This window comes from Mycteria americana, chromosome 2, assembly GCF_035582795.1.
Source record: "Mycteria americana isolate JAX WOST 10 ecotype Jacksonville Zoo and Gardens chromosome 2, USCA_MyAme_1.0, whole genome shotgun sequence".
NCBI classification, from domain to species: Eukaryota; Metazoa; Chordata; class Aves; order Ciconiiformes; family Ciconiidae; genus Mycteria; species Mycteria americana.
In genome coordinates, this window is record NC_134366.1 from 154,655,277 (window position 1) to 154,671,857 (window position 16,581).

At 38.8% G+C, this 16,581-nt stretch overlaps 1 protein-coding gene across 15 annotated transcripts in view; it reads left to right on the top strand.

The window, feature by feature from the left end:
• OXR1 (oxidation resistance 1) overlaps positions 1 to 16,581 on the top strand; it is a 442,087-nt gene that overhangs the window by 296,920 nt on the left and 128,586 nt on the right. For 13 of the 15 annotated variants that reach the window (XM_075495115.1, XM_075495114.1, XM_075495116.1 and 10 more), the window contains 3 exons: positions 128 to 235; positions 1,376 to 1,495; positions 6,607 to 6,759. In XM_075495115.1, the coding sequence (XP_075351230.1) occupies positions 128 to 235; positions 1,376 to 1,495; positions 6,607 to 6,759 (381 nt within the window). The remainder of the gene's footprint in view (positions 1 to 127; positions 236 to 1,375; positions 1,496 to 6,606; positions 6,760 to 16,581) is intronic. The other 2 variants (XM_075495119.1, XM_075495128.1) reach the window with 1 other exon arrangement.

The window sequence follows — 16,581 nt, forward strand, 5'->3', positions numbered from 1 at the left end:
GATATGAAGACTTAAAAGTTCATCAAAATCTCGATAAATCTACATGTGATAAAATTTGTAAGCCAGTATTTGAACTAACTGCTTACAAGTTTGTTTTTCTTTTTCTTTTTTCCCCCAATTGATACAGGTGGAATCAAGAGATACTTTAAACAGTATTGCCTTGAAATTTGATACAACACCCAATGAACTGGTTCAATTAAATAAGCTTTTCTCCAGAGCAGTCGTTCCTGGACAGGTACTATTACACTATATATGTTACTTATCCAGCAAAGACCTTTTTTCCTATATTTCTCGTCTCTGCCAGAGACAGTGTTAAAGTACTTCTCTTACGGGCTTTCCTATTGGCTTTGTAAAAGACTTTTTCATTTTTCCTCTAGTTTGTGAATTCCTTGTGCCTATTAAATAACTGCCTAAAAAGGGAACATGTAATGAAGCTACCTGTCTCTTAAATAAGATCAAGGGACTTTTAAAACTAAATATACTTAATGGTATAATAACACTTGGGTACAAGCTAAGTTGTCACTTTGCAAATATAGCAGGCTGTTTACCAACTCTAGCTCAGAAGACAAATTCAGGGTACAGCTTACAAACGACATTGTTGACTACATGTTGCTGCCTACAGTTCTATTTTAATAAATGGAATAATGTTTCCATTCCACCTGAAAACTTGCTGTCTTTACTGGCAGTGTAGGAACTATCATTTGCTTCTTACAGGTCACTATTGCTTACATCTTTTTCTTTCCCCTTTTTTTTTGCCTTCACTTTTAATTTCTCTTTGAAAGCCAGGCCTGGAAGCAAGTGATAGGTCAGCTACGGTATCAGCCCTCTGTTTGAAAAAATCCTGTGTTTATTTCTGATTGCTGCAAAACTTTGCGTAGGTAGCTTGAATGCCTGTAATGGCCAAAATAATGTATTTAAGGGGTGAATAACTTCAGTTGATTTTTTTTCTTTTTTGTAACATTCAGTGCTAAGAGCTATGTCAGTGAACTTGTTCCCCAGCCTGTTTCTTGGCTGCTTAAATAGTAGAGTAATAGCAAGAGAAATAATTGGGCAGGTCTTCCTTGGACACTGTATCAGGTGTTTCTGGCATGCTGTGTACTTTTTAATGCTTTCTATCTGAACTTTTTCCTCCAATTATTATGACTAAAGATCTTATCTCAAGATAGCATTTAAAAACTTTAAAAGCTAAAATTAAGAAGTACTTTGTGTGGTATTGTTTATTCCCTCAACTCATAATTTCTGTTAAAATTAATGGGAGCAGGAATGATTTTGTATAGCTTATTTTGAGAAAGCATAGCAAATATACCTGGACTAGTGGGAAATCTAAAGTAAACCTGAAAGCATAACTTCTAACTACATTATATCTTCTTTATAGATTTTGTATGTTCCTGACCCAGACTACATTTCTAGTGTGGACAGCTCCCCCTCTCTAAGTCCTATAAGTCCCCTATCACCTACATCTTCCGAAGCAGAGCTTGACAAGGCTACAGTAAATGTAGGTATACCTGTTGTCCTTGAAATTAATTTTCCCTTACAAGATAAATGTTACAGATGCTATGCTTTCTTCTTAAACTATCCTTTCATTTTGAGGAGAAGGTACTTCATAACACTTGGAGTTGAAAAGTAAAATAGTACCTTTTTAAAGTAAATACAAGCTTTTAATCTTTGTAAATGACAGTTTTCTATGTGAAAACTGATTTGAAGGCAAGTTATTTGTAGCAAAATACTATCGTTGCACACTGATATCTTAAATACTAGTTCCGGTTGCATTTCTGTATTTGTTACCTTTCAGAAATAGTTAAACATTTGTCTCTAATTTTATTGATAGTTTTTGTAGCAATGATACATTGGCAAGAATACTCAAGTAGCTAAAAGGTCAGGTCTCCCCCCACTCCCTGTGGAGTGCAAAAGAAGTAAAGAAAAAACAAAGTAAAGAAAATTTAGCAAAACAAAGTAAAAAAAAAAAAAAAAGCCTGTTTCAGTGAAGGGCTAATACAGAGTTGATTATAGCTGACTTCTACTCAGTAGTTCTACCTTTGTAGATTTTCAAATACTAAAATTGTTTAACCATCAAAGCTGCTCTGTAATTCAGCTTGAATGTAGATTTTTGGCTAGGAGCTAGCTTTGTAAAAGCATGTCTTTCCAGGAACATTGGTTTGCTGTCAACAGAATTCCATGGGGAGAATTCCAACCACGAAGATGCAGTATCAGAGCCTGAGCTTCTCTGCCATTTATGCAATTATGACCTTATTCGGATGTTTCTTAATATGTCACTACTGTTCTTTTCCCAGTTGTTGTTATGTTATCTCTCAAATTACAAATTTTCTTGATGGCACTTCTTGATGGTGCTCAGTCAAGCTGTCAAATGTCTACTCCAGGATTCTGCGTGCTCAAAGTTTAGGAAGGTTTGAGACTTTAAGCATTTCTTTATTTATTTGCTTGCATGACTTGGTCCAGAGAAGTTTAAATATAAAAGTATTGCTTTGTTGCTGAATAGGTTCCCAAGCTGCATTACAAAGACTGTGCTGACTCTTCTGAAAATTACTATTTGGTTTTTGCTGTTATACCTTTACTCTGACATAGTATGCCTGCTCTCGTGAGGTGTCTGCTGTCATTTGTATTGAATAATTTCTTTCATGTTTTATGGCAAACTGAAGGTGTTGTAGCACAGTAAATAGACTAGTCTGCAAGAATACATTCTTCTATATTGGTCTCAGAATGGCTGTAAATGCTAGGATCAGCCTATCCATATAGCATATGTTGTGAGAAGTTACTCAAGGGAAAATTGTTAGTTTTACTCCTAGAAATCAGAGCTCTTCCTACAGTGCACTAGATCCTATGTCAGAAAAATACCTTCCTCTTGCTTTTGTGGATTATTTTGTATATGCTTGTTTGCATATAGTAGATAAGGAGGCTTAATAGTATAACCATACCTGTAATTTTTTTGAAACTTTTTTATTGACTATATGCATGTAGCAGAGATAAAAGCTTGAAAGCGTAGAAGAAACAAAGTAGATTTAAAGTATTTTAAAAGTTAAAATCCTCTTATGCAAAAGGTTATTTTATTTAGTGTAGGGAGTTCGATGTTGGCAACAATTTGAGTGTTAAATTTCATTTAACTGGCACTTACTATATTGTTGCAGAACTATTTTGTGCACCTCATTACGTGTCATGGATCACTACAAGCAGTTTTTAAATGCTTCAGGGAAAGTCAAACAAATGAGCAATGTGACTGTGTAATAAAGTGTTTATGGAAGTTTCTGTTTCTGAGGTCTTTTGAATTACATGTAAGGAGGGAAGGTAAGTTGCTAGATACAGTTTGTCAAAAGAAAGCAAAGACCAGAAATCACTTGCACTTGTCAGTGTGGACTCTGTGTGTCTGCGTGTGTGTGTGTTTGGTTTTGTTTTTTAAACAGTCTCTCCAGCAACACAAAAAGCACTCAACTTCTATTTGAGCAGTTAAGGCTGGATGGTTTTGTTCTTCATCATAGCACCTGTTTTCCATGTTTCTCTTTTCTCTCTTTGCTGATTGCTATCCTTATGAACAAGAGAGATACTAGCATACATTCTCTAATGCTCTGTATTGATGTCTGTCTTTGACTCTCCTCCAATTTTGACTTTAGATTCGCAGTTTAAATTTAAGCATATTTCAAGGTAAAGAGGATGTTACTCTGCCTGTATAATGTAAAGGGGTCTTCTGTCTGTGCTACGGTCATTGAAATCGACGACTTCTTGCTAGAAATTGAATAAGATGACTAACCAACATCTGAACATCTGTTGAGGCAAAATATGAACTATGATGTGCTTTGTTCTTTTGTTTCTGTTTTATCAAACACTGGAGTAGCTTAACACAACCACGTGGCTAATATAAGACTTCCATAACCCTGTTAAGTTGCTACACTTAAGCTAAGATGTCAGTGTGTATTTCAGTAAGTTTGTTAGTGTGAGTGTTTATGTAAGAGCTCAGCTTAGATTTTTTTTTTTAAGCCTTTCTTATGTTGCTGGGTTTAGTGAAGGGTTTTTTCATTCAGCAGTCAGATGCACGTATTTGAGAAGATCCAATAAGCCTTACTATAAAGCTTAAAATCTACTTCGAAATAGTATGTAGTGACAAGGGTGTTGTCATTAAATTTGAAAGTCTGCCACCAGTATTATTCCTGCTTCTGTGTCACATGGCAATATGAATGAAAAATAGCTGGCTTATTCACAGTGGAGTTGGATATCAGCTGGGGACTCTTGCAGCCACTTGCTAAATTATATGCAGTCACAAAGGTGACCACATAATTTTTAGGAGAAGGACATATATAGAAGGAGAACTCATCTCCAAGAAGTTTGCTTTTTAATTATATCTTCATTAGCTTTTTCAGCAAAATACAGTTCAGTGTTCTATAAGTTGCTTTGGTTTTTTGTTTTCTTTCTAACTAAAATTGAAAGATGCAGGCAAAGACTAAAGTAGTGCCAGAGAGATGATGAACTGAAAACAATTGTGCATAATGTTCCTGGGTATGATTAAAGGCATTTAGCTGCAATCTGTACTAGTGAATAGAACTGAACAGAAAAGCAGAAAACTAAAGGGAGCATAGAAGTTCACAGTTTTTATAAATAGTAATATTTTATTAGTAACTAAAAATAGCAATTATGTATGAAATGGAAGTCTTTAAATGTTGATTAAGCTCCAAAACAGGGTTGTGCTATGACTATAAAATAGGCTTTGGTGCAGTCTGTCTACTATATGTGTAGCTGTTATTTGAAAACAATTTTTTCACTGTCTATCCTGTCCCTGGTAGGGTTCCACATTCACTACTTTGTTGGATGTGCTGTTAGACAGCAAGATAGACAATTCTTCCTATTATCTGCCTAGGAAGGTCATGAAGGAAACCCTCTGGAAGTTATATCCAGGCATGTGAAAGACAAAGGTGGTTGGGAACAGCCAGAGTGAATTTTCCATATGTCATGCCTGACCAAAGTGGTTGCTTTCTGTGGTGAGATGACTGACTCAGCAGATGAGGGAAGAGCAGTACCTGTTACTTACCTTCACTAGAGCCAGGCTCTTGACACTGTCCCAAAGCAGCCTTGTTACAATACTGGGGAAATGTGAACTGAAGGGGTGGACTACAAGATGGGCTAGAAAAATTGGCAGGATCTTTGGGCTCAAAATGATTCAGCATTTGTGTGTGGTTGGGTGTTTTTTGTTGTTTGTTTTTCTGTAGTGGTGGACAGTTACAAATCCTTGAGGGTCCCTGTTGGGGCTAGTATTGTTTATAATCTGCCCATCAGTGACCTGACTTGTGGGACAGAGGACAGAATGTGCTGTCAGCAAGCTTTGGGGGAGACGCAGACAGCAAAAATTAGGGAAAGTGGTCAATACACTGGAAAGAAGGGCAAGAGCTGCTCATCAGAGGGACATCAAGAGTCTGGAGAGATGAAGTAACAGAAACCTCATGAAGTTCAACAACAGCTAAGACCTGCCTGAGACAAAGAGCCCTATGTGGCAGTATGGTGTGAGGGTTGGCTAGCTACATAGCAGCTTTGCAGAAAAAGACTAAGGGCCAAGGAGAGGTTGAGGCTAGTGTCCTGGTGGACATGTTGAACAATGTCCACTTGTGATGGTGAAGGCTAATCATATGCCAGGTGGCAGATGAAAGAGGAATACCAACAGATTAAGGAAAATTATTATTCCCCTTTCTGGGGGGCTTGTGAAGCTGCATGTGCAGTGCTGTGTCCACTTCTGGCACGTCCAGTACAGGACAAAGATTGACATGCTGGAGAGAGTCCAGTGGAGGGCCACTAAGATGATCAGGGAATGGGAACATATGAGGTACAGGGATTGGCTGAGAGAGCTGGGGTTGTTTTAGTTTGGAGAAGAAAATACTAATGGACAACCTGATTTCTGTGTTGTACTACCTAGTAGACAGGTTAGAGAGAGGAGAAGAGTCAGGGTCTTCAGAGGTTCATAGTAAAACGATGGGCAGCAGCAGCTGCAAGTTGCTGCACAAGAGGTCCTGGTTAAATAACAGGAAAATATTTTTCACAGTGAAGGTGGTCAAACACTGGAGCAGGTTTCTTGGAGAGGCTTGGACCCTTCAGCCTTGAAGACTTAAACTCAACTGGAAAGGCCATGAGCAACCTGATCTAATGTAGGCTTAGGCCTGCTTTGAACACAGGGTTGGACTAGCTGACCTTCCAACATAAAGTAGTGTATAATATTATGGAAGGATAACAGAAGACATTTAATAGGACTTCTGTTGAAGTTGGAAAATAATCCTTTCTGCTAACTTCTGCTCAAATTTTGCATGTGACGGTATATTGGATGGTTTCCTTATGTGAGTTCTGATCATTATTTTGTTGTTTATTCCCAGGTTGATTCTGAGTATCTTTGCCCACTTGCATTTCTTATCATGGGCTGGTTGAGCTGTGCTTCATTAGTTATATACACTGTCAGATCAAAGCAGTCCTTTAAACTGCAGTGGATTTGGAACCCTATTTTTACATTTGCTTTCATGTCAAAGAAAAAGAACAAAAATTACACAACAGAAAATCTCTTAATCTTGAAAAAGGCAAATTGATAAGTTTTTGGTTTGGGTTTTTTTTTATATTCCCTTTTAGGATCCAGATGGAGTCCAACAGAAAGAGTCGGCTGCTTCACCAGCACATGCATGTGTTCGTCCTACAAGAGTGGTATCATCCACCTCTGAAGAGGAGGAAGCGTTTACAGAGAAATTTCTCAAAATTAATTGCAAGTACATCACTAATGACAAGGTACTTAAACGTTCAGGTTTTACTGTTACTGTTTGGGATGTAGAAATAAAGTACACTTAAACCATAAACATACAGTAAAATTTAGTTACTGATAGGTAGATGGATCAGCTTTTATATATATGTATCTCTCTCTCTGTAAATGTATTCTTTTTTTTTATTCACTGTTTCGTTTAGATTCCCAGACCACTTGTTTCTTAGACGTGATGCAAGCAGTTAATATGTGACTAACCTGTGACAAACTTCCCTGTAGCCTTGCTCTTCAGTGATTCTCTTGTTTTGAGGGCATGAGGTCTGTTTTGTTCCTTATGTTAGTATCGCTCATAAGTAATTCTCTTTACAGTGGAGAAGAACATGACTTAAACTATAAGGAAATATGTAGTTGGTAGCTTGATAGTATGATAGAAATCTTGATTTTTTTCTTTTTTTTCTTTCTTTGAAGCCGTAGTTACAGTTCTCCCTGTCATTACACAGACACCTCCAAGTTAGTGGCACTTAATTGACTTCCATTCAGCTCAGAGGTGCACAAGTCTTGTGCAGATTTTTAGGGCCTGAGATCATGTCAAAAGACTATACCTCAGAACGCGTTAGGAAAAAACAAAATGTATTGCTCTCCCACCCCACAGAAAAATGACTATTAGACACTTGAATCATGAAAAAGCATGCCTTCACTCAAGCTGAATGAATGCAAAGAAACTCAAAGTACTTGTAGTACTTCCTCCTTCACCTGAAGTTTGGGTATGTATATACAAATACTGCTGATTCTGTATTGCTCAGCAATAGGTTTGCAGATAAGTTACACTAATGATAAACAGATTAATAAGAATCTCCTAAAACTGCATTTATTTTTTTTTTGCTGATGGAAACAATTGCAGATCTATGTATGTCTAGACTTGAAGCCTTTTGACATGTATATTGGCAAAAATTACATGTTAAAAGCTGGTGAGACAAGTACTAGAAAAGCTTTGTTTGTTACTGTGTTCTGCTTCGCAGTTAATTTGCTTCACTCCTTGCATTCTGTCCCTAGGTGACTTTTTTTTTTTAGGTTGATCCTAGACAAGTCATTACTTCTTGGTTTTAAGTGCTCTGATGCAGAGGAACTGAAAACTGTGAGCCTCTGTTAGAAATTGGCTGTACTGGAACAATATAATCTAGGGTTAAAATTTACGACATTATTTACGTGCTGTAATTCCTCATCAGAATGTTATGCGGAGTGTTCACAGCATCTGTTTTTGACTTGCATCTTTACAGCCTGTTTTCGAAGAGCTTCAAGGAGAATTCCGTTTCTAAAGAGTTGTATAATCCACTGCTGTATCAGTCCATACCTTGGGGAGGTGGGTGGGGAGGGAAATGAATGCTAACTTGCTGAGATTTGAGTGCTAGATTTCATAAGCTTAGTATGTAATTTAGTCTTTGTGTCACATGTGGTAGGAATGTCCTCTGGCATGTCGTCTTATCCTCTCCTTGATATATTTCCTGATGATGCAGGATGATAAATCTTCAAAGGTTTTCTGGAGAAAGCTTAAAAGATTCATCCTCTGCTTCCCACTCTGGAAGTGATTTTGAAGCTCATTGTTAACTGTTTTATAGGGCTTCAGATGTGAAGTCTCAGTCATCACTGTGACTGCTCATAAACTAAAATCTAGTGAAAGCCTCTTTTTCAACGTGTTTAATTTCACATGTACGAAAGGGCTTGTGTTAAGATAAGACTGTCTCATTTCTCGTTTCTCATTTTTCAAGACTGCTTATTCTTTATGTGTTTGGAGTTGGTTTTAGCCACACCTGTGACTTCCTAGACAAGCACACAGGAATTCTCTGAGATGCAGTGGCTGGAGCCTGGAAACACTTGCTCTGTTATAATATTTGCTCTCTGTTATCTGGTTATGGCTGCTGTTAGAGGCAGGGTGTTGGGCACAGTTAGAAACAGTGTGGTGCGAATATGCCACATCCTGGTCAGACAACAAATTGGTGTCGACTAACCAGTGTGCTGCAGAGCCACACCTTAACTTGCTGTTCTTTGCATATGTAGGCAAGCCCTTTCTTGCAGCCACACTGTTTGCTTCTTTTGTAGAAAAGTACGCTGCTCTGGTTTTTTGTTCTTTGCACTGTTTGTTTGAGGCAGAAAAAGGTATCTTAAACAGTCTGCTTGATTGAAACTACTAGAGGAACTTTGAAATTTTTTGTTCTTTCTTATGCTTGCTAGTTTACTTGCCTTGTTTTGAAAAATAGTAGGTAAAGGAAAATTACTAATACTGTCATGGGTTTAGCCTCAGTTGGCAACCAAGCACCACACATCCGCTTGCTCACCCTCCCCTCTCACAGGGGGAAGGGGGAGAGAATCTGAAGAGCACAAATAAGAAAGCTCATGGGTTGAGATAAGAACAGTTTAATAATTGGAACAACAAAAAAAAATTGTAATGGAAAGGAAAACAACGGCGGGGGGGCAGGATGACACAAAACCCAAGGGGAAAAAAACAAACAAACAAATAACCAAACCAAACAAAAAAACCCCCAAAAAAACAAGTGATGCAACTGCTCACCACCTGCCAACCAACACCCAGCCTGTCCCTGAGCAGTGATTGCTGCCCTCTGGCCAACTCCTTCCAGTTTATATACCAAGCGTGACATTGTATGGTATGGAATAGTCCTTTGGCCAGTTTGGGTCAGCTGTCCTGGCTGTGCCCCCTCCCAGCTTCTTGTGCGCCCAGCAGAGCATGGGAAGCTGAAAAGGCCTTGACCAGTGTAAGCACTACTTAGCAACAACTAAAACATCAGTGTGTTATCAACATTATTCTCATACTAAATCCAAAACACAGCACTATAGCAGCTACTAGGAAGAAAATGAGCTCTATCCCAGCTGAAACCAGGACAAATACTAAGGCTTAAAAAAAAACCCAAACAAACAACCTGGTGATGTGGGCACAAAAAGCACAAACACATTGTTCATGAAGTGAAGAGGAGGACACTGGCGAGGTTTGATTTCTATGAGAAACAAAGAATAAAACTAAATTGTTTTCTTCATGATAAAAGCTTCATAAATCATGAATTACAGTTTTTGTTCTACCTTGTGTGTTCAAGAACATAGTGGAATTATTTGGAAGTAACTTCTGCTTGAAAACTGCTTGTCAGAAGTCCTCTCAAACCTTCTTAAAAGTGTGTTTTACTGAACTGCCTAGTCTTAATGTTTGGGCTCACTGATGTCATAAAGTTTGGCTTTAATTCTCCCTTTATCATGATTGTTGGAATTTCTGTGTCAGATATTGTACAGTATTTAGAGCTCACACTTCCTGAGGTTTAAGGAACCGTAATGGAAGGAAGTTAAAACCAATTCAGAATCGAATATCTGCATGCAGGTGCAGTTTAATCTACTTTCAATGTGCATGTCTTTTGCTTATCTGGATTAATATTTTCTGGACCAGCTTTAAGACTAAAGGGATCTATTTTTAATAACCTAGTGTGCCCACATGGTTTTCAGTGATAAAGTGGCTCAGCATTTCTCCTGGGGGTTGGAGTAGATGACCTTTAAAGGTCCCTTCCAACCCAAACTATTCTATGATTCTGTGATTGAGGCTGTTAAATCTGAACTTCACCTGAACAGAAATTTACTTCGTTGTCTTTAGAATCTGTCTTACATACAGGAAACTTGACTTCTACAAGTGCTATTTTGGGGAGTTCTCTTCAAGAACCAGAACTTCCTGTAACAGTATCATGTTGAACTACTTAGTAGCTGTATGCAGAGTCTAATTTTTACTTCAGTTTCGTTGACAGAGTTTTTGATGGCTTTTGTTTCCTCAACAACTAGTTAGAAGCCTCATCCAAAAGAAACAAGTCACTGGCTATTTGGTGGAGGTTGTCCTAAAAAACTGTTTCCCACAGTCCTCTATCAACAATTGAGCTGCTTATAGACTTTCTTTTTTTTTTTTCTTTTTTCCCCAGGACTAGAAAATTAGGAGATTGGAGCAAACGCTGGCATTTGTATACTGGAGTCATGTAGGAGTTTGTAGTGTGCATGCCATTGCCCAATCTCTTTGCTTATGCTCATGCTCTGATTTGCTGATCTGTTTCTCTCTAGCTACATTATTGGTACAAATAATTTTTTAAAAATATTTTGAAAATTGAATTTTTATAAAATAAAGTCAAAGAGCTGTTTCTAAAATGTTCAACAAATATTTGCTTACTATGAAGGGATCTGTGCTGAAGACACAGCATGACCACAAAGGAGAAGCTGGGCTCATCTCCCTGTGTTGATATGGGTAGGTGAGGGCATAGGAAGGGCTTTATGTTGTGGTTTAGCCACAGTCGGCAATTAAGTACCACACAGCCGCTTGCTCACCCTCCCCCCCAGTGGGATGGGGGAGAGAATTGGAAGAGCAAAAGTAAGAAAACTCGTGGGTTGAGATAAGAACAGTTTAATAATTGGAACAAAAAATAATAATAATAATAACAATAATAAATTGTAATGAGAAGGAAAACAACAAGAGAGCGAGAGAGGAACAAAACCCAGGGAAAAACAAGTGATACAACTGTACACCACCTGCTGACCGATGCCCAGCCCATCCCTGAGCAGTGATCGCTAGCCCCTGGCCAACTCCCCCCAGTTTATATACTGAGCATGATGTCATATGGTATGGAATAGCCCTTTGGTCAGTTTGGATCAACTATCTTGGCTGTACCCTCTCCCAGCTTCTTGTGTACTTGGCACAGCATGGGAAGCTGAAAAGTCCTTGACCAGTGTAAACATTACTTAGCAACAACTAAAATATCGGTGTGTTATCAATATTATTCTCATCCTAAATCCAAAACACAGCACTATACCAGCTACTAGGAAGAAAATTAACTCTATCCCAGCTGAAACTTAATAAGTAAGCCCCCATGCTATTCTTTACTCTGAAGAATATATTCACACTAAAAATATTTTCAGCAGCTCAGCCAGGACAGAGAGGGAGCTTTGGAACTTTCTCCCTGCTCCAAAAGCAAGGAACCAAGAAGATTTTATGGGGAACAGACTTTAGGCTATCAATCTTCTTCAGTGGTTGTAAGATAGCAGGAAAGGTCAGGTTATTGAAAGTAAGTCACTAAAGAATGATATGCTGTAGGCTTTTTCCTGGCATCAGTGTTGTTACCCATTTCTGGATATTTTGTAGAACAACTGTGACATCTGCTGCCATAGTGCATAAATGTGTATGAGTAACCAGAAAAGTCTGGTTCAGAACCTAAAGTGAGTGTATTGGGTTTGTGTGGCAAGGTTTTGGTAGTGGGGGGGCTACAGGGGTTGCTTCTGTGAGATTCCCCTATGTCTGATAAAACCAATGCCAGCTGGCTCCAAGATGGACCCACCGCTGGCCAAGGCCATCAGTGACAGTGGTAGCACCTCTGGAATAACATATTTGAGAAGAGGAAAAAAAACCCTGTGCAACTGTAGCCGGAGAGAGGAGTGAGAATATGTGAGAGAAACAGCCCTGCAGACAGCCAGGTCAGTGAAGAAGGAGGGGAGGAGGTGCTCCAGGTGCCGGAGCAGAGATTCCCCTGCAGGCCATGGTGAGGCAGGCTGTCCCTGCAGCCCATGGAGGTTAATGGTGGAGCAGATATCCACCTGCAGTCCGTGGAGGACCCCATGCTGGAGCAGGTGTATGCCCGAAGGAGGCTGTGACCCCATTGGAAGCCTGCACTGGAGCAGGCTCCTGGCAGGACCTGTGGAGTGAGGAACCCATGCTGGAGCAGGTTTGCTGGCAGGACTTGTGACCCCATGGAGGGGACCCACATTGGAGCAGTCTGTTCCTGAAGGACTGCACCCCATGGAAGGAAGGGACCCATGTTGGAGCAGTTTGTGAAGAACTGTAGCCCGTGGGAAGGATTCACACTGGAGAAGTTTGTGGAGGACTGTCTTCTGTGGGACCCCACGCTGGAGCAGGGGCAGAGTGTGAGGAGTCCTCCCCATGAGGAGGAAGGAGCAGCAGAGACAACCTGTGATGAGCTGACCACAACCCCCATTCCCTGTCCCCCTGTGCTGCTGGGGGGAGGAGGGAGAGAAATGGGGAGTGAAGTTGAGCCTGGAAAGAAGGGAGGGGTGGGGGGGAAGGTGTTTTAAGATTTGGTTTTATTTCTCATTACCCTACTCTGATTTGATTGGTAATAAATTAAACTAATTTCCCCAAGTCAAGTCTGTTTTGCCTGTGATGGTAATTGCTGAGTGATCTCCCTGCCCTTACCTTGACTCGCGAGCCTTTCATTATATTTTCTCTCCCCTGTCCAGCTGAGGAGGGGAGTGACAGAGCAGCTTTGGTGGGCACCTGGCATCCAGCCAGGGTCAACCCACCACAATGGTGCTAAAATGCTGATGAGTTCATCGTTGGCTTACGCTGAGACGATAGTTCTGAAGTATATGTACTGTAGGAATGCTAACATAGAAGTCAATCTGATCCATAATGGCAAACCAACAAGGGAATGGAGTTTCGGGTACTCTCCTTTAAAGAGGATATGTCATTTTTGTCTTTACTTATGCAAAACTGTGGTGTTAGCTCTCAAAGGCTGGAGCTGCTTCAGTTTCCATCTTTCAGGGAAGAGTAGCATAATGCAATAAGGAATTCTTGACCAGTTGTTGGCTAGATGCTTGTATGCTCCCACTTACAAGTTTTGTTCTGATGTTATCCATTTTTTCTCACAGAATCAATAGCACTTGGTTTCTGTCCATGCTAGAAACTCCATCTGTTAATACGTGTTTCCCAGGTTTTTAAGGAAGCTCTTCTCCTGCAAACAAGTTAGAAGGTGGTAAAGACAGAAGCTATTTGACTTAAAAAAGAGTCACAGAAATTGTTAGAGAAAGTGGCAGAAACACTGGCATGTCTGAAAAAGAATAATTAAAACTTGGGACCAAAAAAACTGTTTGTCTGGCTGTTACCTGAGCTTTACCTAGTTATCTAGGTTAACATTCAGTGATCCTTGGTGGTAATAATAAAAAATAACAGAAATATTAATGAAGTTTAGTGTATTATTAGGAATCTCATTTCTAGCCTGTAAATTTGGGGCAGCAGTTCTTATCTAGAGAAGTGCCCTCAAGTGTTCATATCATAACTGTGGACCATATCAAATAATTTGTGAGCCAGAAATGTTGCATTGGGCTGCCTCCTGTCATCTTTTAAATAGATAACAATGAAATAGGTCATCTCTTGTTGAGGTTCTATAAAGCCAGTGTTTTCAAGGTACCTGTATAATCTTTCAACTGCTTGTAGTCATTGCAAGTGAAATGTTTGATCAACTTCTTGGTCAAGTACACATAAAAGCCTGATAGTTCCAAAGGTTTAATTCTCTGTTTCTCTATCAGTGTAATAAATTTTAAATGGAATTACACTTTCAGATCAATTTTTATGCGGAGTATTTACCTATTGGTGTTGAGGGTTTCCTCGAAGACCAAGAAAAGAAAGCTTTTAGGTTTCTAGCTGTGTCTTTTGTTGAGGCTGCAGAGGTAGGCTTTAGAATCTTCCATAAGTGTCAAGGACAACTGCCTGATATACAGGTTTGGGGTTTTTCTGCCATCAGACAGGTCATTGTCAGACTGTTCTAGGAAGCTTCCATTTACAATAGGAAGTCTCTTAAACTTGTTTTTCTTACATAGTCAGTAGTCTTGCACACTGCTTTGGATGAATGTTTGCCTGCAGAAAGATTGTGTCTACTGTTCCTCAGTGTTTGAGACTAAACACCACAAGGTACTATAAAATTTATTTAAACGTTCAAATTTGCCCTGGAAACAGACTTTTGTCCTGGATGTGGTGACATTTCTTTAAGATATTGACAAGCTTGGCCTGTGGGTTTTGGGAGGGGTAAGTTAGTGTTTTCTGAACTGCTAAAATTGAATCTGAAGCAAGGTAACTGAAATGAGGGGAAGATGTGCAACTGGTTCTTCATACATGTTATTCTCATGTTGTGACTAGTGTTCAGATAAGCAATATAAAATTGACTTACGGAACTTTTAACTTACTTTGCAATAAAATATTCTTTAATCAATTTTTGACCTGGACTGCCAGCTTAAGCAGTCTTTTAACTTGCTTTTGAGAGCACAGATAAAGCATTGGATTTTGTGTTTGTTTAATAAAACCAGGGACCTTGTTGACATGGGTGATATGTCAGTTGTGACAGCTCACCCCTTGATAGAAAAATGTCATCTCCTTTTATTACCTAAAGTCCTCCACAGCCTCAAAAGCCTTTGACTTCTTGTAGACTTAATTTATCAAGGAAGGATCATTTGTTCATGAAATAGTGAACAAGTGAAGACGAAATCTTAATCTGAAATGAAGAGTTCTCCAGTGAACTTGATTACTGATTGCTTCTACTAATAAATCATTTTAGAAGTTGGTGTTGAACATGTAAACCCTTCAGCTAGAGCAGTCATAGAACTGTACCCATTTTTTTCCTCTCAAGCCTGACTATTCTGAAGATTCACATGCAGCATGTGGGCAAGTGAAAGGATGGAACAGAACATTTTCAGTTGGAAGGGACCTACAACAATCATTTAGTCCAACTGCCATCAAGGCTATGGCCTTGACTTCTCTGGGTCAGATCTGGAGAATAATAATAAAATTCCACTTTTGTGTGTGGTCGTTAATGAAAGAGCTCAGATTTAGAAATGATACTGCTTTTTGCATTATGTACCTATCTTACGGAAGTAGTATTTGTTTAAAGAGAAGCAATTGTTCTTCTGAGTAGACTCACTGACTTTTGCAGTCATGTTAAATTTATTTTCTACACTACAGTGGATATAACCAAAAGTAAACTTCTGTTGACAGTCGTTCTCTTGGAGTTCCTTTTTGCACCTTGAAAGTCTATTTCCACAATACAGAAATACCAGTGACAGTTTTGTTTCAGTGTCTTTAAACACCTTAGAATTATGCAAATATGTTCTGCTGACTTTAAAGTCTTTTAGCATATGCTTTGTACACTAAAAGGCACATATAAAACCCCACTAGGCTCTGAACAACTAAGAGGACTTAAGTACAAATGCTTGAGCTGCTTTTGAGCCTGTTTTCAATTTTTCCATAATAGCGATACCATTGGTCATTGCTGTAGGCTTTAATATTGTTTTTGGTTTATTTTTTTTTATAGCTTGTAATTGTCTGCTCACTATATGGTATCTTTTTTTTTTTCTGCTGTGAAGGTAATAGACCACCACAGTGCTTGAACAAATTTCTGGAAATGGGAAGGAATGTAGTTGTATTTCATGCTGTGCTGATAGGTCTTCTTAAAACAAAACTGAAAACAATGCCCCGCAATGCACAATGTTTTTAATAACTCTGAACAGTTGATATCAGTGAGCTGGATATTTAGTCAATTCCTGATAAGCTTCAGCAGCACATGAAGCAACTCTTTCATGATTCTTGCACAAAAGTTTTGAGTGTCTTTCTAAATTTGTAAAGTCCTTAGGATTCAAGATCTATAACTGAAGGATCACTATCACCCTTAAAGCTATGTTTTCTCCAGTTCATAGTTTTAGCTTAAACTCTACTGTTCTAACAGTTTAATGAATTTACTTAGCAGGCAACTGGTGTTGGTGTTTGCATGTGTTTGCATTACTCGCTTGGAGAAAAAAAAGTTCAATGTATTGTAAATTAGCTTGGTACCTGTATTGTGTAAGAACCCTACAGCTCATAATACGAGTATCAACTTTAAATTTTTTTTTTATACTAGAAGTTTAAAATCTACTTATGTACTGCAGCAGTATTATTTATTAAATCCCTCCAAAGGTGCATCCTGATGCAACTGCATCTTAAAAAATCTTCAATATTTTTAATCTAGTTTCATTTTATAAAAGTATTTGTGCAACTAGTCAACGGG